The sequence below is a fragment of the Passer domesticus genome, chromosome 7 (assembly GCF_036417665.1).
Source record: "Passer domesticus isolate bPasDom1 chromosome 7, bPasDom1.hap1, whole genome shotgun sequence".
Classification (NCBI taxonomy): Eukaryota; Metazoa; Chordata; class Aves; order Passeriformes; family Passeridae; genus Passer; species Passer domesticus.
Window position 1 is genome coordinate 51,331,691 of NC_087480.1, and position 25,609 is coordinate 51,357,299.

Sequence of the window (25,609 nt, forward strand, 5' to 3'; positions counted from 1 at the left end):
TAATCCATGCTTACACCTTGGCATCTCCCCTGAAACATGTCACCTCTCCACTGCAGGGGTATTAGTGGCTGCCTATGACACTAAGTCTCAGAAACGAGCCAGACTTGATCTAAATGGAGGTGTGACTGATGTGCATTTCACAAGCCAACGAAATCTATACACTGGGTGTCTCAGGAGACCAACAGTCCAACTTCTTTTGGAGTATTTTCCTCTCCTGTTTACCTTTCAAAGCATTCCTCCTCCTGACACAGTAACTGCAGTGTGGAAAAGGAATCATCAATACAAATCAACATAAAACAATTAACTTTGTGGGACAAAACTCAAAGGAAAGTTAAATGTATTTGCTTATGTTCATTTTCCTGAAATTCGGGGCTTAAACATTCACTGCTAGTTGAGAATTCATCTTCTCCTGGTCTCCCAGGCTTTCCCTGCACAAAGCCATCTCTTCATAAACTGGGAATCCTGAAATCTCACAGCGAATGCCTGGCAGCAAACAAACAAATGAAACAACAAATCACAGAATAAAAGCTGCCATAAAAAAAAACCCTCAAGTATAAAAATTAGTTGTCAGGTAGCTGACAACTCCATTCTGTCTTCCTGTAACTTGTAACATGCAGGAAACAATCCCTTCACATTTGTTACTATTTACCAATACTATTCTCTCAGGTCTCAAAGCTTGGACCAGCTACAATTGCCACCCACTGCATATTCATGGGATCCATCTCCTTCTCCTGCCATCTGTTCTTTGTCCTGGATTAATCATGATGTATAGGACAATATGGTTGTTACCTGCTCTGAGCACTGCTCCCCATCTCAGCACAGGTTTCAGCAGAATCCCTACTGCAAGACTGTGAGAATCATCTCCAAATGCTTGGTGTGAAACCACTGGAGCACAGAGGTAAGTTTTAGGACTAGTACAATTTCTGATGCTGTTATCATTCTTTGTTCAATGGTGGAAGATAGTTTCTCTCATATTTCTTATCACTACAATGCTACATTTGTTGCTAACATACCTAGTTGGTCGTGACGTCTGATGGATAACATATGATCATGTTTTAAATTTGGACTTCAAAAGGATTCTAAAATTTACCTCTGAAAATTAGGCTTTGATTGGTCTATTTGGGAGTATTATCTGTGGTAATACATGCATTTTAGACTCTTGAAGAAACCTGACAGGTGCTAGACATAGAAATCGTAATTTTCCTCTATGAGTCTGGCTCCATTACACACATTTTCAGATCCCATTTTTTAAGCAAAAGCTCTGTTTAAAAAATAATTTTACTGGTTTTAAGATGCCTGTAGTAATTTATTCAGAATTTTTCCTTTTTATTTCAGTCAGATATTACTAGAACAGCAAAGAAAAATCTTCCTGTGGTTCAAAGAACTCATTTTTCTCTATATCTGTCTTTGCTTACATGTGAGGGGGGAAAGGCTCTGATAATCTACAGTACAAGCAAGAAATGTGACAAAGGAAAACTTATCTTTTGAAATGCTCTCCCATTTTTACTTCAGGTGAAACAGGCATTTAATATGCCAGAGGCTGCTTTCTGTGTAGCCTGGAACAGCAAAGAGACCCAGCATGCTAAATATCACATACAGACCCTGAATCATAACACAGCAGCTTAGTTAGTATTGGAAAATCTGTGACAACTTGAGACAGATGGACAGGAATAGAAGTTTAACCAGGTTTGAAGCTAAAAATTAAATACCAGTGAGACTACTTCTTACTATTCCCGATATTAAGAATGCCAAGTAATTTCACAGAATCACAGAATTTGAAAAACTTGAGTGAGAGCAACATATGCAGCAAACCACAGAAGACTTTACCCTTGCAAACAAAGTTGGTGAGCATTTCTGCTCACAGGAAAAGCATCTTAGTTTGAATTTGTATGATAAGTAAATATTCCCACTTCTCTGCTGGTTTGGAAGAGAGGTTAATAGAGGTGAAACATTCAACCAACATCTCTAACATACACATTTTTCTGTGCAGGAAATCATTATTATTCCTGATTCATGATTTTATCAGCCTGGATCCAAGATCTGCAAAATGGAGAAAGGTTTATGTAATGTAAAAAATTCCTTTTTAGAGCAAAATAGAATTACATATTTATGTTTCTGATCAGAAAGTACGCTAGGGCAGTAATTTCATTGAATAAACAGAGACCAAGTCATCACCTCTCTCTCTCTCTGCTGAGATCAAAGCTGGGATTTGCAGATCTCATCCTCTGAGGCTTGGATCGTCAGACCTATCAAGGCTGATAAGATTCAATCCAAGCACTTATAACATTTAAGTGGATTCTATTTTTGTTCAGCTCGAATTAACTGTCTGAAAGATTCATTACTTACATTGTTCAAGGCCCTGAACAAATCTGAATTAACTTCAGTGGTTCATTTTCATAGGACAGAGCTAGTTTGTACACAAGTACAAGCTGAATTTTACCAGTGACCCAGGTGGATTTGATATGCACAAGACAAAGAAAACTCAAGGTACTTGAGCATGTTAATTCACACTAATACCAAGTGTATGGAGTATTGTAGTTTAAAAATCTTTGATGTTAATAGCATGAGTGATAAAATATGGGTCTAATCAAAATGACTCAGTATTGCACATTAAACCCTGCAGTACCCAATTACTCATTGCTGTTTCTGGTGAGAAATGTGATATTCAAGGGTATAACCTAACCTGCAGCCATAAATAACACATATATTAAAAAGAACAGGTTGATGGCAGAGCTTCTAAATGCTGTTCTTTAACTTTGTGATCCTAGCTTTGAATCCAGCGGTAGCAGTAGCAGTGCAGTAGTTACATGGTATGATCAGGTCCACGGACTGAACAAAACCACGAAGTGGTTGTGCTTGTCAAATGCAACATTAATGAGCTTGGGCTTGTTATAGAGATGATATCTCTTTAAAAAAGGGCTCACATATTTTGAACTTGTCATTTTGATTTATCTAGGAGTCTCTTTTTTATTTGCGTTGAAAAACCTTATAAGGGACAGCAAGAGAGTTTTTTGCAATGTCTTGTCACAGGAAAAGGCTTAATTTTACTGTCCACCCACTTTGCTAAATAAGCAACCTGTCATGCTTATATTAATTCAATCAGGCCAAAGCTGAAACTCATTTTGAAGCTCGTATTTCAGCATTTTTTGTCTTGAACCAATTGAGCTTGTTGTGTACAAACACAAAGCTGTCTGTCATAGACAGGGAAAACAATTTTTTAAAAAAGAAGAAAAAACCCTGTCAAATACTTTGGGTTAGGATTTTTTCCCTTTCAGTTCAAACAAGTGCCTGTTTTGTGCTGCAGAGACTGGTACAACACTTCATCCATTTCAAACAAGAGCCTGCTTTATGAACTCATGGAAAACAGCTATTTTATACAGCAACTTGCAGATATGATCCTCTGACAAGCAGTGCTCATTAAAAGAGCATCAGCTGGCTCAAGCAGTAGTCTTGGTCGTTACTGAAGTAAGTCAGAGCCTTGGGGATTTTAACACCATTTGTTGAACAAACAGTCTCATTCTGCCCAGCTGAAAAAAAAAATCCAATTTAAAAATAAATCTTTTGTAATGGGCTCAAGGAAATGTATGGTATGGGAGGATTGAGAAGTTATCTATTATACAGGCATTCTGTTCACATCCATGATGATTCTGCCTTGATAAACGAACAGTGACACTATTGGCAAACCTGGGATTTGAAGTAATGGTTCATTAATGCAACTGCACACTAAGTAATGTACTTGGGTGTCAGCATTCTGCTGGGTTTCCTTCCTCATTGTAATACTCTTTTTCCTTCTGGATCTGCTTAAAAAATATCCTGGCACTCTGTCAATATATTCCTTTGAAAACTGTCACCATGGGCCTGTGACCGCGCTGTGTATGTGTAACCGTGCATTGACACATGCATTGGCTTGATGCATTCTGGTGATGCGAGTTCAGCCTCCTGTAGAGATCCAAATTATGATACGATTGCACTGAGCTTACAGACTTCTCTCATGCTGGGATGAAGATGGTGCGAGGAGCTAAACTCACAAAACAGAGCAACATGCTCATACTGCATGGTCTGAACAGCTCTTTCAGCTGCACACAGAGAACATCTTGCTTTTCCTTAGAGGAGTTTGCAGATTAGGTATGGTTGAGCTGGGGATGTGGGGTAGTCAATTCTTCCCCCTCACTAATACAATCCTTCTCTTTCTGGCTGGTGAATCCCTCTCCTCCTCCTTCCACCCTTCCCTCTTAGTTTTTCCAGATCGTATTCAACAGCTCCCACACCTGCCTGTCAGGGACCAAATGTTTAATGCAATGGTTTGTAAAGTCCATGGCTCTGCTCCAAGAGGATGAGTGCTCAAAGGCCCTGGCAAAAACATTTTGATATATTATTTAGAATTTATGATCAATTTGAAAAAAAACACAATTGGAATTAGTACTGTTGGTATGGCAAGGTGTTTGAGTGCAAATAGAGTAAGGCAGGCTTCAATATCAAGGGGAACAACATCCAAAAGGGACAGACTTAATAATTCCTTCCATCTGCCACCTATAGATGACAGAAGGTTGATCAAGCCATCTTTGTGTGATCAGAGGGGAAAAGCACATTTTCAGCACAGTTATGTAGCACCAATTTTAACTATTATCATATTTGTCAGCAAGAATTGCTTGCTAGTCATTGGATGGCTTACACAAATTTATTGTGTGAAGAACTCAGAAAAGGTGTGTGTAATTGTTTTAAACATGTTTCATTAGTTTTTAATTTGTAGACTGATGTGACTAGTGTGGAATAAAGCAGCTTCATGCTTCCTGCCCCAGGAAATTCTTGGAAATTAGATATTTCAACTCAGTGGGATTCACATTGCAATGTATTTTAAATTACAAGAACTGAGTCTTTTGCTCGCTTCTGTCCATCTGTGTTATAGTCTTGGATTTACTCCTATACACAGAATGTATAGATTGCTGCTTATCTACATAGCTTAGTGCAGCTTACACAGAAAAATCAGGAAGGAAATCTCAAAGGCAATTATGTTGGAATTAAACAGCTGCAAGGAATCGTCAAATGCATTCTGGCCAGACCCAGCGGGAGTGTTTGCAATAGTTTGAGTTTATGTGAAAACTCACCTCACATGGACTTTCTGAAGGAAGACATAAGTCTCTGGTCAGGACTCTGTGAAATTTTACAGAATTGCTCCGTTTTCCCCAGTCCTATAAAGACATTACTGACAGTCAGCAGAGTCTCTTTGCTACTCTCCTTTGCTACCGGCTACTGATTGAAATCCCTTTTCCCCCTGCCCCCACAGGTAGGGAATGTGAACAAATATCCACTGCAGTTAATGGGATCATCCTAAATCCTTCAGAGGAAGCTATTCTACTCCATTAACCCACTGGGGACTGGCTGTAACAGAGGCCAGAGTGTGGTTTAGTTCCACACCTGCCTCAACTGCCACACAGTTTCTCAGGAAGCCCGTACCAGCGTATCTGTGCACACAGACAGCAGTGATGACCTACTGCTCAAGCTGGAGAGCACATCAAGGAGCTGGCCTGACTAATTCCACCACCAGGCTAGGATCATGCTGTATATTTGACATATCTTTCCAGTTTGCCCAGGGGAACCTCCATTCTTACAATTTTGGCTTTTGATGTGCAGCACCTAAGGAGCAAAAATACTTAGCAAGTTGCAAACATTAAGGGTGCTCTTGAAAACTTCTTGTTCTAAGCCCACATATCTCATATTGAAGGTGCCCATTGGCACATTCCAAGCAAGAGCAATTTTAAAAACTGAACTAAACATACCATTATTGATCTGATTTTGTCTGCTGTGCCAGGTGCAGCCCTGCACCCTGAGGTACCTATGCAGTTCCACAGATGATGGCCACTCGGGGTACAAGTTGATTGATTTCCTTTTTGTATCCAACAGCACTTTAGTGGCATTAAATATTATTTAATGGCACTGATTAAATTTTAATGAAATTATAAAAAGTCCTGCAACCAAAAATAACAACAACCACGTCTCCCTTAACTGTAGCACTGTTCCAGCTCTGAAACAAGCACGCTGTCTGGTTGCATTGGAGGGTCACATCTTGATTAAGCAGAGTGTCAAGAGTATTGATAGCATCTTTTCAGTATTCTGGGGAGCAGCCATCAACAAAACCCTAACAGAGTACAATGGCTTCTACTCTCTCTTTATTAAGGATGAAAATATATTTACTATTGGAACAGAAGTGCATTGTATGGACACATCAGTCCTCTTTGCCCACATCCACACTGCAATCCCCTTTCATTTCACAGGAACTGATGTTTAAAATGGAAGTCAGTTCACATGAATCTTCCTGTTGCAAACAATTATTTTCACTAGAAATCTTCAAGAAAAATCAAAACAAAGCTCACAGGCAAATACAAATGACAAGTTCAAAACAAAAGCACATTAAAGCTTACAGAAAGAAAAAAATCTTTTTCCCTTACCAACCCCAACATAATAAAAAAGAAGATTCTGACAATCACAGTCCTGTTACATACAGAGATGCCAGAGTCTACATTCCTGATTGTTTTATATGAGTGGTGTCAGGAAACTGCCCTTTCAATAGTACTAAACAGGAAACATATCAAATGTATTTACTTTAAAAATCAAATGCAGGTGAGCAGGACACTAATTTAATTTCTCCTTTTATGGTAAAATTTCCCTCTTCTTTCTGGGCTGCAGTTGTCTGTCTGCAGATTGTTTGACTTGTCCAGAGAATGCAGAACGTGCACAGAATCTCAAATGGTCAGGGCAGAGCAGAGGGGAGAAATTTTCTCCTATAGGTCAGCAGTATCTGGTGTGGGTCAGATAGGCAAGTTTGAGTGCTCACAAAAACCAGGAAAATAAAAATATTTCCCATTGCAATATGGAGAAAATTCACTGCAGCTGAGTTACTTGTTTTACCAGTCCCAGGAGGTGGAAATTGTCTCCTGGGATATGTCAAACTGCCCATGTCCTGCTAGGGCGTGCAGTTGCTGCTGGGAGATGGTCAGAATCTCATGTAATTTGGCCCTTTTACACACAGAGTAAAAGAAGAAAAAGGAGAAGACTAAAATACCTGCATGGTTAATATCCAAGACACTGAGAAGGCTCCTGAACACACGCAGCAGAGGGGAGCAGTGAGGTGGGGCTCCTGCCCAGACAGGGAAAATGTTCCATTTCCTATGTCAATCCTATGGCAAATATTTGCAAGGACTAAGCAAGCACACTTAATTGGCTACTCTTTTTGCAAGCAGAAGGCACAGAAGATGTTTATCTGATTTCATACCTTAGCTGTCACTGTGGAAATTAAACATTCTGCAAGTCACTTTCGCTGTCAAATATGGAGACAGTTGGCAAATGAGGCCATAAAGCTAGAGATTAATTACTGGTTGCATGAATTGTTGCTGTTTTCCTCTGTCAATTACGTCACGGTTAATCATGGAGTGAACTCCTGAGAGTTTTGCATCACTCCTCCCTGCATTTTTCACAAATAAAAAGTACACAAATGTAACCAGAGGTCAGGCTAAACTGTCCGTATTCACTGGCAGGCAAAAGTTCTGGGAATTGCAGCATCTCTCCCACTCAAGATTAATTTAAAAGTTTTAATTCCACAAGATAATTTAAAACTAGCAGATCAGGACATAATGATTTATTTTATGAATTTAAACAACATTTAGGCACATATTTACTCCTTGGTAAAGGATTTTTTGGTTACTATATTTAGTAATTTCTGGCTCTTTTTGGCTCAGATTTGCTTACATTAGGCTACGTATGTTTTGTCATAAATGGTCAGAAGCAAAGAGTGAAATAAATGAGAAGAATGTAAGGATTGTACATAGTGTAGGTCAGTCTCCTTAGTCATAATTACTGAGATAAATGTCTTCCTATGAGGCCACTCTGGACTGAGTTTTCACCAGAAGGACTAGCTATAACAGATAAAAGCTAAATTTCATAGAAAGGCAGAAATATGATTTGCTATTAAAAAAGGCAATATACCTGCCTATGTTGGGCAGCCAGCAGCATTTCAGTACTCCTCTAGTGCTTTAGAAAAGATAAGCACCCCAGCTGCCTCCACAGGTTGTTTTTTTAGAAAATGTGTTATTACAGTTTAATTCATTAAATAAGCCTAGATATCAGCATTAGCCCATATTCCATGTTCACGTGGAATTTCCCATAGGAGACAAGTTGAAAAGAAGATTGTAAAGATGTCATTAAGGTATGTGAATTGTTGAGGGAATGAAACCTTCCTAAATACTAATGTAGAACAGTCTACAAGCACAGTTTGAGTTGTTTTCCTTGGGTTGCAGAGACAGGCAAATCCAATTCCTATATGACTTAAGCAGTCTTCTTCCATCAACTTTGACACAAAGGACTAAAACCACCATAGGCAGATACAGGACATCATTCACACCTGCATCCGTTCATTCCTCCCTACAGACAGATAAGTCCTCACTGTAATTAGCACAATGTCTACAAATACTCATAAATGGACTCTGCAAGAACAAGAACTATTCTCACTTCTACCTTACAGGACCATCGATACCTTTACCAACTTTCTTCCTTTCATTTTACACAAAGAAATAGAACGTTAAAAACCCTGCTCTGGATAAAATGGCAAATCTTGTTGACAGAAACAAAAAAAAAAAAAGAACTCAATAGTTTTTATTTCAAATACAGGAAAGAAGCCCTATGGACCACACTTCACAAAAATTATTAAGACTGAGCATTAATGAAGGAAAAAACATATGCATCTAATTACTTGACCAAAATCATCTTTCAGTGAGGAAGTTGCTTGTAATTTGCACTTAACACTTCTCAGTGATACAGCATGGGTAGAAGAGAAAAGTCTTCACACAGTTCTGGGTCAGAACAAGCCATTTATATAATTAGAATCATTTTAATTGACTAAGATAACAACATCTGAATCTTACACTGGAAGACTGACAAGGAGTGAGATAAACAAGACACGCTGCTCAGATAAAGGAATAAAAATTAGCAACTATTGAGGGGTTGCCACTTGAGTTTGCTAGACATAAAACTGATTAAGGGCATCACCATTTATCTTTTCTGCATCATGGAGGCTGACTGGTGTGAGATGTTTGTTGTTTCTTGCCTACTGATCCAGGAATACTGTATTTCCAAACAGTTGTGGGAATGGAAGCCAGCAAATGTAATTACCTTCACCTGGAAGGTAAAGGTACTCAAATATGTAAAATAAGTCAGGATATTACTGGTTACACCAGTACTGATGGGCAAAGAAAGAGGCTAAAGAGGAGACTTTCTTTATGTAAATATATAGAAGAAAAGAGGCTCAAAAAGTATCATAATATCAGGGACATTTAGACACAGATTCATCACTGTACACAAGCCTCATGTGCTTTGCTAAGTCTCATTTCAGCTCCTTAGCACAAGCTCCACTGCCCTGTGTGGGACGGGCACCTGCTCTCACTGAAGGGAATTCTGGCCTGACATGAACCTCCTTTTCATACCTACTTTCTTTATGTGATTACAATTAGATCTAAACCTTCCTACACCTTTTGCAGAAATTCAAATCTTAGCACAGATATTCAAAATTTGATACACAATCTTTTGTTAAAGTCTGTAATTCTTGCCTCCACAGAAACGGATAACATCAATTTATAGATACATACATCTTAAAGAACATAATTAACTTCATTCTTCACTAGAGTTACTAATAACTAAGCAAATAATGGATAATAATGTGCTTGTCAGAATAAAGAGGCTGTGAGGGAGATCATGACATCCAGTCATTCCTGTGAACTGCATTTCTCCAATCTGGTCTGCCAGAAACTCCATGTCATTCAGGCTACAGCCAAATGAAGATTGAAGTATTCCCGTGCATGCTGTTATGACTGTAAAAATAATTAGTTGCTTATTAACCTACAAAGGATTATCTTGAACCAATAAGATTCTGCTGGTTGGACTGGAGCCATGTGATTACTTCCTACTTCTGTTTACAGGGAATTGGGGACTACTGCTATTCACTCTAACAGTGGTTATGAGAAAATTACTTTTTCCAATCAAGCTATTATGGTTATGTGGCTTTACCTTTTCTATTTACTGATAGTATGAATTACTACAATATTGACTTTTTTAAAAAATTATTATTATTTTAACAATTGGTCAACTTTCAGGTTTGGCCATAGGGCTGTTAAAATTAACTCCAATTTGACAATAGATGTCAAGAAACATCCTGACAAGACCAAAAGAAAAAACAATAAGAAGGTAAGAAGGCTGAATTATTGTAGTGGTAAATTAATATCATATACAATCTGAAAGCAATACTTGGCTGGTTACATTCCTGACAGGCTTATGCTTGACAAATTTTCAGTCCATAGTGGAGAGCAGTACACTGATTATTTCCAATTCATGCCAAGTTCTGTACTAGATCCATGCAAATATTTGAAAACTGTGTCTGCAATAAGCTGATTGGTTCAGCATTTAATTTTTATATCACAAAAAACTCAAAAAACAACAGTGAAAAAAAAGAAAAAAACAAACAACATAGAAGTGAGAATTTTATGGGATTTCAAGCTTACTCAGCCATCACAGGATGCCTGAAAGGCCAAGCACTTAGCTTTCCTTGGTAGAGATTAATTAGCTAGCTGTGACTCCTAGATCTCTATTTTTAAATAACGACTTGCATAAATCTCTGAAGACAAGAATTTAACACTGCTACATTACACACAACCATGGCTGCAAGATATTACTATCACTGGAAATTCAAGTTTGCAGGAAACTGATGTAATGTTTTTTCCATAAAGAGTAAGAAAATTAACCCTGACACCTATGTAATTCTACTTGGGCTCACCTCAATTTCCAATAAAACACTACAACAAATTGCATCCTCATACTTCTTATACAACCACAGAGTTGGTAATATTAAAAAATCTGGCAGGGAGCCTGTGTATTAGCTAGAATTAATACTTGTGGAAAGGGAAACGTTTGGGAAACGTTGTGGTAAGCAAGGCCTGGTGCATTTGTTCCAAGGCTACATTACAAATATTCATATATTGATACTCATACCTTCAATGAAAGCAAGCAGAACTATTTTGCCATTTTTCAGATTGTTTTTGTATGTTTGTGCTTATTACCATTGGGCTCACAACTCTCATTCTGAGCAGCTGCACTGAAGTAGGTTTAACCACCTGCAGGTTTCAGATAAGAGTTGTTCCTTTTTTCCAACTCAGGTTTTGAATTCCCTCAATTCATGTAAAATTTCTGTCTGCAGTCATGGTAAAGACAAAGAGCACGATGAAAGGAATAGCTGCCTGCAAAGTGATCCTCAATAACTGCATACCCTAGGATGCTGTCATCAGCTGGCAGGATTCAGGTGCCATTCATAAATGTGATTTTTAACAGAATGATAGTCAATAGAATTGCCATAACATTATAGTGAGAAAAGACAGGAGTCATGAAACATTCCAAAGTGGATCCATGCTACAATATTAAGTGAATTACCAACATTTTGCAGTAGGTTTATCTCAAGGAATACAAAAATAACTCAGCTTCGAAACATCCCAGTAGTTATTTAATAGGTGCAAAAGATCAACAGATAATTACAGTGGATTTCTTAATTACAGTGGACATCATTTATGGTATATTTTAATTACCACAGAGAACTTAGCATGAACGATGAACACTCAAAAGTCAAGATAAATATATTAATACGTTGCCTACAAAAATAAACCTATTAGGTAACATGTACTTCACTGATCTTTGCAAGAAACTGCCAAGCTATGCAAGAACAGCCCTTTTCTGTTTGTTATGTAAAGACCCAGTGAGTTACAGAACCATCTCTCATTATTTGCCAGATTCGGTAGGACAGGTTTTATTCCCCATCATAAGCATATACCTTTAAGAAGTCCAAAAGGAAAGAAAACACCTAGTGCTTCATTTTAAACAGGTGACATCAAATGCTATTTTCTTAGCATTATTTCAGCCATATGCTAATGAATTCAAGCACTGCTGTAGGTGAGTCTCTCCTCAATTATGCAAACTTTGGTCCTCAGTATAGAGGTCATTATGTGACACACAAAATTTGTATAGTAATGAGGTTATTCACATTCTGTTACAGTGCATAAGAATTGAAAACCAAAACTGAAATTAGCTTTCTTCCTCATCTCTTTTGTCTTCACAGATTTAGGCTAATAACTCCGTGGTATGGTATGGCTGGGATACGAGTATTTTAGAACATAGCATTGAACCAATATCACAAAGCAAACCCCACAGTGGGGAGCATTGCATTAATACCCCTCTCCTGAGCTCTGGGAAATGAATTTCAGATGTAATACAGTGTGATGTTTACCAATTCATTACAATGACCCGGCTGCTGCTTCCCCCGAAAATGGCAAAAATGGAAATGTCACACATTTGCATTCAGGAGGTTACTGGGTATCACTGCACACTTCTCACACTGTCTAAACCCAACTCTGGTTTTGCTGTGAGTCCAATGGCTCGGCTGTGACCCCACGGAACTGCCTTTGGGGGCACCAGGGCACCCTGGGCACTGGGATCTTGTGGCATGATGGAGACGAGGCACTTTGTCTCCTAAAGAGAGAAACTGCATTCAGGACAACCCATATCCCACAGGACCTTCTGGAAATCTTGGAATAGGCTGGAAGTGTGACTTCAAGCAAGGGGATGTGGCAGAGGATGGCTGGTGTGAGAAGCTGGAACTAGCTTGTGCATTGCACAGGGATTTGAATTGATGAGAACAGGATTTCAGACTGGGAAGCTGCCTTAGCTCAAGGTGGTGCAGAGCACATATTCATGTTTTAGGTGCATTCATGGATAAGGACAACCACATGCAGCTATCTCAGCTTAAACCTCCTCTGTTTCAGCTATGTTGTTGTATCTTTTTACACTAAAAAATAACTTCATAAAATCTGTGTATAATATATGGTCCCAGTGTCTTTAAAACACATCCTGTGCTAGCCACAAGAGAGTCCGGATTAAGACAGAAAAAAAGATTTGGAGTTTTTTTCGCCCTTAAATTTTCATTAGGAAGCTGATGAAATCTACAAAGCCAAGCACAGCAAATTACTTCAGAGTGACATTGCAGTCTTGACAAGGCAAACTGCCCAGCACCCTAACTTTGTAGAATATAAAGAGTGATGTAGAACACTTAGTTCCCAGCAGAAAGAGAAGAGCTATAGTCAGGCCAGTTCATATTCCAGAAAGTGTCTTTCTAGTAGTGATGAGGATGTGCTGGAACAAAAAAAAAGAGGGCCAGAATTCCATTTTATGGCAATTATTGATAGCCCAAAATTCAATCTCACTGCAAACTAATAAATATAATTTCCAAAGCAGAACTCTACAGGCTGTGTGATTGGCCATTTTTTTATCCTTACATTTCAGTTTTAAAATGAGGTTTGAATTCTGATTTATTCTTTTTTCAGTAAAACAGTATTAATCTCTGTTATTCACTATTTTGAGTTTAATGCAAATATGACCTATAAGAATAATGCTATATTCAGAAAACTGACGTGGCTGATTAATACTCAATGTTCTTCTGCTTTTCTGAATTAAGGATACACCTGTGTAGAACAAAGCATTGCAATACAAAATACATTTAACTTTAGCTAGAGGAGTGAAGTGCAAACAAGTTCCACGTCTCCTGTCTATGCAGTAATAAAACAATTCAAGAAATGTCTATCCAAACGGCCTGACCTTCTAAAGTAATAACTACCCAGCAGCTACTAGTGAAGTTGCTGTACCTCAGAATTAATTCAAACTAAAGCTATTTAAGTGGAAGATTTTTTACAAGGAAAACATGCAGTTATGGGAACAGAAATGGCTGGTGCACCTTGGGAAATTTCATCACTGTCAAACTCTGGAGTGAACATCTAACTCTTGGTACCAAAATGTGTAAATCTTAGTTTTATTTTCATTGTGTTTTTCACACAATGGCCGACAAATAAAAAGTAATTATGAATTTGTGGTGACACTTAATAACTCTTCTGGGCTATGCTAAAGCCAGAACTTCTAACCCAGCATTTGTTCTCTTCCTAGTTCTCCATCTTTTCCTCTTCCAGCAGATCTGTGTCCTTGCCAGCATGCGCAAAAACCAGCATGACATAATCATGTTATAAAGTGTTCTTTAAAAATTAGTACTTTCAAAACAGTATGTTTTGTGACTTTCTGGGAGGCACAGGTGGAAGGATCCCATCATGGCTTAATGCACCCTCCAGAATTTCTCAGCTTTTGGGAGATAATAGCTGTTCTCTGATTCCTTTGTGTGAGACGCCAACATATTTATATTGAGATCCAGGGTCTGAGGTTGAAGCATTATTACAAAAGCAGTGAAGTAGGCAACAAGTTCTAAGTGCAATTTTCTGTGAGACAGAAGTACATTCTGTTTCACATTTATATTCAATGATCTTTACATGCTGAATGCAATGCCATCATCACATCTATTTGAAATCTCTTTCTGCTACGGCACAAAAGAAATAATTCTTAATCACACAGTCTGGCAAGTCATTAGGAGACCAAAGTTTCCCTAGGAGCTGAAAGGAGAGATGGGGGGGGGGGTGAAAGACAGCTATTGCTCAGCTACAAAACAAATCCTGTACTCTACATCCTGCAGACTGGCAGCATCCAGCACGGGGCTGCTCTGCTCACAGGGCCAGCTCAACACAGCTTCAGCCTGGAAGAATTACTCTGGATCCAGAAAAAGCAACTTCTTGTTAAGACTGTGGCAATTGTTCAGCATCTTGCTAATGGTGCTGAATGTGCCACTAGTGAGCAAGTACTTGAGGTGTGGAGCAACAGCGTGTGGATGAGATTACAGTATCAGTTGTCTCACTGAAAGGTTTTTACCTTTGCTTGGGCCAGGCAGGTAATCGGAGCACTCTACCTGTTTGCAAGAAAGCCTCAGCTTCCATTAAGAAATAATGTCTGAGACTGGCAAGCTTGTATAGCCAAAAGCAGATGCAGCTGAGTTTTGGAAATGAGAGAATTGTAATTGCATTCAACACTGAGGGTGGGTTGTCCAGGGAAGCCTCTGCCTGTGCTCCATCTTCCAGGGAAGCACCAGCGAGACTCTCATTGCTCTCATTCCTGAGGGGTTTTGTGCAGGACTCTGAGAAGGCAGCAGGCCTCTGTTCAGCACAGGGAAGCAGACACAGCTTCACTGGGACAAGATCCTGGTGTAATCATGCTGTGCTGTGAAAAGTAACTTGGATCAATGTGGATTTCTGTACTGTGAGATACCAGATACTGCAATGCACCACTTTCTCTGGGTGATCCAGCACATGCCAGCTGCTATTTCAGGAGTACCGGTGGTAGAACTAAAGCTGATGGGCTGCACTGCTTTGGTGGAGGGAAGTGGAATGGTGGGGACAGGGAGGTCCCATGAGTGACTTCAGAGCTTCTGGATGTAAATTATCCTTTCCTGAACCCATGAGACTGGGAGATGAAAAACTCATCTATTCAGAAATTACAGCACCTTTCTCATCACAGAACTGAGTTATATCATCTGTTCAGTGACTTCTTGGCTGCCCTCCATCTAAGACACTTCTCATTCCCTCTCTGTACCTAGAGCTAAAGTTTCAGCCTTAGGTTTTCCTTAGTATCTTAAATTACAGGTTTTGAGTTTTGTAGCTCCTGAACCTAAAAAACTCTTAGTTCTATGTTCCAAATCTTCCTAACCATTCACTTTGTCATTCAAATACACATAAACACAGATATGTGTATGTAATCTGAAGCACTTCTGTAAATTACTGTGATGACATTTTTAGTATTCTTCATTACAATTAAAGAACCTTTAAGCCATTCCATCATATGAGAAGTGAAAGACTCTGGACATGAGACTCAAACATGAACCCTCTTTTTTCAAGACTGAGTTTGTGAGGCTGTTTCACTATGTGATTATAAAATCACTACCCTGAAATCTCTGAGATTAACTCTTTCCCATCAATTCTGAATTCTACCCCACTAGTGGCACTAACAGGCAAAGTATCTGCTGGAACATGCAATTTTTATCACAACTATTAATGAAATGCAACATCATAAACAATAAAGCTTAATTAGTAACTAAAGTGTCTATGGCAATTAAATAAGAAGGAAGCGTTCTGGAACACAGCAGGATACTTGGAGTCATTTACATTGCAAATGGATTTCAAAGTTGCTATTGATGGAAGTTTGGGGGAAGTTAAGATTTTTAGAAAATGAGACATTGAGTCTATGACACTCAAATATGTACCTTGGCTTAACATGAACTTGGTAACTGGGACTGCAGGTGGAATTAATAGGAGCAGCCAATCATATGAAGTGCAATGAAGAAGCATTAAAAAAAAAGGTTAAGAAAAACCTTGTGCAATCTAACGCAGTGACATGACTCATTAGTGTCAGGCCAAAATAGAACTTAAAATGAAAGAATACATGTTCAGTTATACAGTAAGGAATGTTTGCTAATGTATTTCATGCCTGATTATTTAAAACTGAACACAGCTGCTTACTATACTACACAGTCATAACTCGACCTGGAACACTCCATCCATTTAAGATAAAGAGCAAAGGTCCTATTTCAGTTTGTGAATAACTTAAGTGGACAAGTGGTGGAACACTGTCCACTTGTTTCAACTCACAGTTCATTCCACCTGAATTATTCAAACTACAACAGCAAAACTGGGCAGTCGTCAGGAGAAGGCTGAGCAAGAATAAAGAGGAAAAGAGACAGGTGGCTGAGATTTGAGGCCAAGATTTCTCCTCTGTGACAGGGAGGTAAAGCATGAGTATTCTCCCTCTCTCAGAAAAAATCAGTGAAAGCTACGTGGGGAAAGGATTATCACTGGCTGATTCACTAGGCAAGTGAGGTTTCAGTTTTGCACAGAGAGCTCTGAAAGCAAGCAAATCCTCCTGGGTTTGCAAAAGGACAGGTCACCTCCAAACCAGACCCGTCCTCAAGCACCTCACTACTGTCTGCACCAAGAGTCGCTGTGCTCTCCCTGGGAATGTGCACTCAAGCATGCTGAAACACTGCTGGTCTTGGTACAGCAGCTGTGACTGTGCAAACTGCACCTGAGAGCCTCACAAAGGCCATCCAGCTTCTGAGCTGTCCATGAGGATATATCTAGGAAGAGGCAATTTGGGGTCCTTTATCTGCAGGGTACAGGAATTTGAATTGTTCCTACTGACAGTAGCTATAATATGCCCAGTCAAAGATTCATTTTTATTATAGAAAGAATGGAAAAATAATGGCTTTAGATTCCTTCATTTCACAGGTTTCCATGAACTTGAAGTGCTTTAATTTTCAGACCTATCTAAATCTGAAAACGCTGTCTGCCATCTCTAATTGGCCTTCAGAACCCCTTCAAGGTTTTTTTCTCTCTCTTGTTTTTTCATGTCTCCTTCACTATGCCATGTCCAGCATATCAATCTTAGTGAAATTTTTAAAAAAAACAAAATTCTGGGCTTTGGTTCTATAAAATAATTTCAGCTGGTTTCCTAAAAATCCTTGGCATTATCTGCTTTCTCCTTAAGGGAAGAGGTGAGTAAACAGAGCAAAAGGTATTTGTCAATAGCTTCATGAATAAAATCCCTTGACACTTCTGGTCCTCTTTCATCCCTCTTTGTTTGCATATTTACAAACATCCCAGCATCAAAAGAAAGGATTTTCAAAAGCATTCAGGAGATTGTTTACTTTGCTCTTAGTGCAACAGGAGGTAAAAGCGTCCCTCACCTAATGGGAGCCCTGTCAGCCTCTGCTGATAGTAAAGCCCATCTCCAAGGTTTTTCTTCCCAGAATGTGTGTGGAATAAGCACCAAAAGAAGCTGATATCTTACCCACGGGGATGTCTGCTCTGCAGGATAGCCTCTCCCTGAAATATCTGCTGCTCTCCAGTGAACCACAGAGAGGGTCATTACCACTACACAACCTTGACAGGTGACAAACTTCTCTTTCTTTCGCTCCTCTGTATTACAAGGAGACATTGCTAGAACCTTTCTTCTGTTCTGAGGTACAGTGGGCACAGTGAATAGCCACACGTACTTCTGACAATGCTTTGCACTCCGATGCTCACATCTGTGCAACATGAAAGCAATGAAAAGGCATAAAAAACAGTGAAAGCAAAAAACAAAAATGTGTTACTCAAGGGTTTGAAGTTTTTGCTTTATGCTCTTCTACTACCTCTGCAATGAAATGCCACTGGATCTTTTTAAATGAGAGCAGAAAATCTGACCTGGCAAGTGCTGGCTGCTGCTGAGCGCTTCCCCTATTGCTTTAAAACTCAGGTGCTCAATGCATACTCTTTATATCTGTGGGACCAATCTTATCATTTATATTTTCATTCTGGCAAGGTGAAAGAAAAAATGGAATTGTCTGAGTTTGTATTGTTAAAGTGTGGAGTTAGCCACAGAACTGACTTTTGGAGCAAAACTTAGAAACTGGAGGGCACATGCAAATGTCTGAATACTAAAGAGCTGAGAGATTGTTTTTCTTGAACTCAAACTTCAGCCAAATGACATGACATACAGAAATAGCTCCTTCAGGACTGGCTCATTAGTGCTCTTAAGACCTCTGATTCACCTTCCATTTTAAATGCAAAAACTTCCATAAGTTTTGTAAATATTAAACGAAATAATGGTTTGCACACAAATGTATGGGCAGGTTTTCCGACAGCTTAGGGGAAAAAAATACTGTCTTTGTTGCCACAAAAAAGCACCATTTTTACCTCTGTAAATGCAAACTTTCAAGGCTGGTGGTGAACTCTGGCACGCAGGGCCAGTAAGCCTGCATAGATGAGGAAAGATAGCAAATTATGAAACCTGAACCAGTAAACATTCACATTTTGCAAAGGGTCTTGGATCTTTAAAATGAGCCAAATCTAAATCCTAACTGAAAAAAATTTGAGCTATTTGTTAGGAGGCAAGCTTAAGTCACAGATTTAGTTTGATTTTTTTTTTATGCTTCCTGATACCTGTGTTTCTTCCCTTGCCTATCAGTGCAACATACAGGGAATAAAAGCTGCCTTATAATTATAGCACAAGGCACAGCATGGGGAGAGAGAATATTCACACAACTTAATTGAGACACTTTTTTCCCCAGGTTTTCTACAGCCACTGAAGAGAGTCAGCTTCACAAGGCAACTCAGAGCCCCTAAGTAACCCTCTGTGTCCGATCCCCTCTCTCGGATATGACTCTGAAAAGAACTCCAATAGCAGTGGAAAGAGGCTTTCTCTTCAATTAATACAGAAAAAGCAAGAAAGTCAAGGTCCTAATGGGATTTCCTAAGTAGTATTTTGAATGTCCTCATTCTGTTTATGCTTATTCCACAAGGTTGTGGCTGACAAAAAAAGCAGGTGCCTCAGCTGGGTCCCCTTTCAGCAGCTCCAGGGCTGGAGGTTAATGCTGAAGGCTGTGAAGCACCACAGCTGTGCCATGAGAGCACGAGAGGCAGAACAGGCAGCATGTGATGCTTCACATCACAGCACAGCAGATTCTGTCTCTAACAGCAGATCTTCACAGAAAACATAACCAGAAGAAAGGCAGCACTACCAGTCTGTAACTGCTATGTATGGAAACTGGAATATGAAGAGAGGTGCTGAAATAAATGCTGTGCCATGTACTGAGAGGCAGTTTGCCCAACAGAAGTGCTATCCTGTACCTATTTTAAAGTGTTTTATGATTTTAAAGCATCATAAAGGTCAAAGTTTAATAACTGTGGTGTATAATTCCCTCTTCCTCTAGCTCTGCTTCTAGTGTTATTAACTTATCCGCAGTCTGCACATAATATGCAGTGCAGCAGTTCGAGCAATGCTCTGCCAGGCTGACAGGATCAGCCTCTCAAGGGATGTAAGGGTAATTCACCCTCCAACTTCACTGAATCCTCTTTGGACCAAAACCTGCTAGCTGAACAAAAGTTGCCACAATGTGTCATCTGCTACAGCATCTAAGAGATGTGAGATGTGGCAAACATTTGTAATTGAAAACACACAGCTGAGTGCAAGAGGAAGCTGGATTTCAGAAAAGGAATGAGATGGTTCTAAATGTATAAATAGCAATTTTATCTAGTGTTATGCAGCTTCTAAGAATAAAACACTTGCTTTTGCTTCCACAGGAAAGCAGATTCAGGCTCTAAATTGATTGGGGTGGCCGCCACTTTACTTGTATTACTCTAAGAGCAAAACATAGCCCAAGTCAACATTTCACTGTGGAGGAATCCACATTCTCACAGCCTCAATACAATCCGTTCCCCAAACTCAATTAAAATAACAATTTATACAATTAACTTCGTCTTTTTTTTCCTTGCTCTGGTTACTCGCAACTGCATCCACGAGGACACTGATCCAAAACACACTCAAGCCAATGAATGACTACTGGTGGCTTCAATGGTTTTAGATCAGCAACTGTCTAAAGGAACTTGGATAAACTGTTGCTTTAAGAATTGACCACAAATATCTAATAATAAAAAGCCCAACATTTAAAAATCCTTATGCAACAGAAGTGATTTTTTTACAGAGGACAGAGAAACTTCTGTCTGGCCCACACTTTTGTCTGTGTGAGCAGTAACACATTTTTGCACATTCAAAATCAAAACTCTTCTTCCACAAAAACTCTTTTATTAAATAGCAAAATTTACTTTCTGCAAATGTTTATACCAGATGTGATTGCTTGACTGTTTGCAGAGTTAATGTGAGAGTGTGAAGTGAATTAATTTTAAAATTAAAATAAATATTCATAGACATTTTTAGTTCACATTATTCATCCAGCTTTGTTTAACACAGAAGCCAAGAAATAAATGTGCAGAACAAAGGGAGACATGAACATAAAACCAGTTTCCTTTCTTTTGCCCCAATCTTTCTGCTTTCTGGGCATAGCCTGTTACTCCCTACTTCTGGCAGTTACAACATCCATATTGAAAAAGAAAGAAAATGTCCTCATTTTGCTCATCAGAACACAAATGTGGAAAAAGTGGCATTTCTTAGCTGTAGAAAATTGCACCAGGGATAACCTCCCTTCCTGTGCTTGAGTCTATCTTCAAGAATTAGTATTAATGCTGTGACACCACACAACAGACATATGGAAGTGTTATTTGTTTCTCATTTACCAAACAGATAAGAATATGGAAATAGTTTCAGTCCATTTGTTTGATGAGCTTCCTAAGCCAGTAATAAACAAATCAATACAATTAGTTTTGGCTCATCATCATTAGAAACCTTCACTACTGGGATACAATTTAATTATACCTCTTGTTCCACAGCAAAGAAAAGCCTTTGAAAATGGACTACTTTGCCAACGATCGAACCAGGAGGGAGGAGCAAGAGGATACATCAGTGATGGAGGAGTTATTATCTAAGCAGGGTGTACAACATATAAAGCATATTGTGCAATACAATTTCCCTGATTGCGAGTCTAAAATATTCCTGCCATTAAGTGCTTATGAGCAACCCAATGTGAAATCCAGCTGTAAAATGACTGTGTATATGACATGCTTCATGTGAATGTTGCAATTAATATGGCATGCATCAATCACTCTTGGACTTGATTACAAATGCACTAATCCTAATTGATTAATTAAGCTGCAAAGTTACATACAGTAGTGTAGGTTAAAAAAATCCCCACCATATGTGTGCTAATGTGCCAAAATATATTTTCATTGTGGAGATTTAATGCTGATGCTTCGCTCTCAGCTGTGCATCAAGGGTCTAACAAGTAGGGCTGCACCAAACACAGACATTCCTCTAACTGGAGACTCTTCAGTACAGGAACGCAGTGATCTATAACAGCACTAAGGGAAATAAACATTCACAGTCAAATTCATTCAGAGTCTGGAATACTTCTGCAGGGAAAGGAGGAAAGGGCTGGAATCTAAACCTGACTTTCCTGATGAACTCAAGCATCAAATTCTACTGTGGCAACACCAGCTGCAGACCAGTCCTCACCTTGGGAGAGGTAAGAGGAAATCTCAAGTTTTTGGTGCACTGAATGCACAGAGTGGCAGCTCTCCAGCAGCACCAATCAAAGCCTCGAGGCTTTAATTGGGATTTGTTCACCACCTCTTTGTGCCACAGTTGCAGCCAACCCTTTTCTAACCAGGTCTGACAGGCTTGAAAGTGAAGATTACCCCCGAGAGGGGACAGAGGGTAGGGCTGTGCCAGCCTCTGTGGGGAGAGGGCCCCAGATAAGCTGTAGCTTGAGATGAAAGAGCTACACAAGACAAAAACCTCCAGTGACCTCCCCATTGTGCCACCTTAGCAAGGGCCAGGTTTACCAGGCTTTTATTTGCCATGGTTTCCATCCTCTAGGGAAAATACCTTTGCAAAATCTAAGGTGACTTGATGCATAAATAATGCAATTGGGATCACTCAAAACCCATTACATTCATTGCACATCCAGTGCAAAGCTCACTATTGTATTTATAACAATACATCTTGGGATGACACATTTTAGATTGACTTGTAGGAACTTTTTACACAATCAATAAATGCTATCTCCAAATTAATTGCTTGGATATTTAAAAGTGTATTTCTGCTAGTACCCAGCATCAGGCACTAGCAATCAATGCACTCTGCTGTATAATTATTATTCTAATTCTCATCTTATTTTGAGTGACACAAAAAGGAAAAAATACCATGTTTTTAAAATACAGGAGCTGCTGCATGTATACTTTGAAAAACTGGGGTATATTTTACATTTCTATATGAAGACTTAAGATGCTGACTTCAGGCAACCTTTTTGAGGTATCTTGCTGTAAACAGACACATAAAAATTGCAGTAGGTTGCCTCAGCTGAAATTCAAGTTAAGTGTCATAATGACAATGGGAGATGTTGAAATGTAGTCTTTCAAAGTATGTGAGGTTGATTTTCAGCTGGTCTCCAGTGTTATCAGAAAGGACCAAATCATCCTGGAAGGCTGGTATGAAAGGAAAATTATCCCAAGGTTTCCTAGTAATGCCGGAGTAACACCAACAATGCAGTATCTCAGCAGTACAGAACCAGGGAGAGCATTTGAAATTTTCCAGAAAATAGCAGGATTTTTTAAAGCCTCTTATACAGGCTTCTATGTTTTACTTGGAAAAGTCTGTGAAAAATAATATGGTCTATTTCGTGTTTGTTTATTGTTATCTTGGTCTTCAGGATGCAATGCAGTAATGTACTTTTTACTGCATACATGTATGCGTTTACCCTTCCTTAGGTTTAACACTTTAGCTTCTCTTTTATCAGGTCCCTGGACCATAATCCAAAAGGAATGGTCCAATATCACTTAAAGTGTCATCTGAGTACACAGCTATTAAACAGAGCCAAGCTGATAAAAGGAAATGGTGAAATGTGTGGATGGCTGAGTGCTGGAACAAATTTATCAGCCTCTTCTATAATGCATTATCACTAGTAACTGGTGTGGCAGAGTGGAGAGGGCACCATGTGGAGGAGCTACTTAAAGCCCATTTTTCTCTGAGGAAGTTTGCACTGTTCAGATTGAAGTGCTCCCCTTTGCTGAATTGTCTTTGTAACACCTTCCTCAGCCTTACAGGACACGACAGTGGCTGCAAGCCAATGAAGCAAATCCTACAAGAGGCTGCAGTTCAAACGAAGGGGACGTCAGCTTGGGGGAAGAAATGCACATTTATTTGCATAGTCATGCCTGAAGAGCATGGGGAGCTGAACCTTTGGCACAGTTCAAGGATCTCTCAACAAAACTGTGCCTGCCTCACTCATTGCCTCTGCTGAGAGTCCAGGGAAAAAGCCAGAGTAACCTTAACTCAAATGACTCCACAGGGAAAAAAAGGAAAGTTAATCAAATCTGGGCTGTTGTGTTAAAAACGTAGCAAAACCATTTTCCAGGATGTCTTATCCTCTACAGTATTTTACATAAATACAGGAAAACTTTATCCCAGCAAATTTTTTGTTTTGATGACAAGACCCTGGGGCTGTGACATTTCACAATTTTATTGTAAATTTTACCTTATCTACCATTCTTTGAGCCCCACTTTTTGGAATCCATTGACTCAACAGCACATGCCACTTTTGCTGCAACCAAAAAAATTTCCTAGCCCATCATGATTTCAGCAAGCAGTTGGAAAATTAACTCAAGAAGCCCAAGAAAAAGAATAACATTTAACAGAATTCTGTTTTTATCCTTCTTAAATCTCATCACCTCAGCTCTACCCTTGAACACCTGTGAATGATGGCATCAAGACCCTTGGTGACACCTTCTGTTTCTTGCCCAGAATCCACACAGAGCCTCAGAGGAGAAGCTCCCAGCACGTGTCAATGCGGATGTGATGAGGAGCACAGGCAGCACCTGCAAACAGAGACTTTCTCACAGCACCTGGTGTTTCTCCCAACAGTACTGACTGCACCAGAGAGACAAAGTTCAAAAGGCAAGGAAACCAACACACTTTGGGACTTGAAGGTGAGGCAGCTGACTGAAGCTGTGACCTCTCATGCCAGTGAAAAAATGCCAGGCTTGTTACCACATGTCTAGAAACCCCTCCTGAAAAGGAAACACAACTGCCTTTATTTCAGAGGGCATCCATTCAAAGGACTGCACTCATTTTGTGCTTTTAACTCAGCATCTGATTATAAACATGAAAAAAAAAAAAATCTCAATTCTGTCATCAAGTGAGCAATTTTGTTGGTTTATTGTTTCCTTTAAAACAGATGATAGCTGCAAACAGAGCAAAATCAGCCTAAAAGCCCTAAATGCACAAAAGTTTACTTTATGTTTTTCTATGGTGCATCACTGTCTGACAGCTCTCCATTGGTGAGTTATTCAGATCCATGGTTACAAAGTCCATTAGGATCTTGTAGTGAATTCTATTATCTGATTGTTCTAACATTTCTAAGAGGATAAAGTGGCAGGGCCACATTCTCTGTTTCTAGAGTGCAGTTATAATAACAGGCCCAGAACTCCAGCAAGCACTTTGCAATATTCAAGTGCTGTAAAACACCGTGAAATCTAACAGTAATATCTTTGAGACCCTTCAAAATTGTTCTGCTTTTCAAGGTTTAGGTAATCTAATCTGGGAAATCTATGCCAATGGGAATCATACACATTCATCTGCAGATTCTTGTTCAAAGGACAAGTCTTGCAATTTCAGAATATATTCCTCCATTTTAATTGAACCCAGGATGTTGAAAGCATACTGTAAAACTCAGTGCATTTCCAGTATCATTATTTCCTTCGAAACTGAGTGGTTTGAGTGGTTGATTGTTATGGAAATGAATGAAAAATGTCAAGAGATTCTGAATTTCGAGTGTTCTGTTCCTGGTATCAGATCAGACTGTACTGAAGCATGTAATTAATGGTGTATCTGCCCAATCTACTCAATTACACTGTTTTTAGAAACTAGAATAAATATTTCTTGTATGTATACACCCAGATGGTTAACTTGCATTAGCTGTATGACTATAACTTTGAATATCTTTGTATGCAGTTAGATACTGAGGCATACTGTTCCATCACCATAGTTTCTTGAATTTAATACCACATTAATTCAGCAAGTCACTAAAAAAGCATTTGAGATGAGATAAAACAAACAGTAAGAATTTCACCTAATCTAAAAAGTCCAGTAACAAGGGAAATGTGGTTTTATAATCTTGCCTCAGAAGAGTCTTTCACATAATCACTCGAAATTTTAATTTCTCTGCACAGAATGA

At 39.1% G+C, this 25,609-nt stretch overlaps 1 protein-coding gene and 1 long non-coding RNA gene across 10 annotated transcripts in view; one reads left to right on the forward strand and one right to left on the reverse strand.

Moving 5' to 3' along the window:
• ST6GALNAC3 (ST6 N-acetylgalactosaminide alpha-2,6-sialyltransferase 3) overlaps positions 1-25,609 on the reverse strand; it is a 235,656-nt gene that overhangs the window by 28,550 nt on the left and 181,497 nt on the right. The window contains exon 4 of one of the 9 annotated variants that reach the window (XM_064428595.1): positions 5,147-5,189. The exons of 6 other annotated variants lie outside the window; for them this stretch is intronic. In XM_064428595.1, coding sequence (XP_064284665.1) covers positions 5,162-5,189 — 28 coding nt within the window. In that variant the 3' untranslated portion in view covers positions 5,147-5,161. Of the gene's footprint in view, positions 1-5,146; positions 5,190-20,791; positions 21,738-21,894; positions 24,252-25,609 lie in introns of those variants that run through there. 2 more of the 9 variants (XM_064428590.1, XM_064428592.1) reach the window with 2 other exon arrangements.
• On the forward strand, positions 773-21,339 carry LOC135305186 (uncharacterized). Its single transcript, XR_010366458.1, has 3 exons — positions 773-898; positions 19,055-19,220; positions 21,210-21,339. It is a non-coding gene; the product is annotated as an uncharacterized LOC135305186 (long non-coding RNA).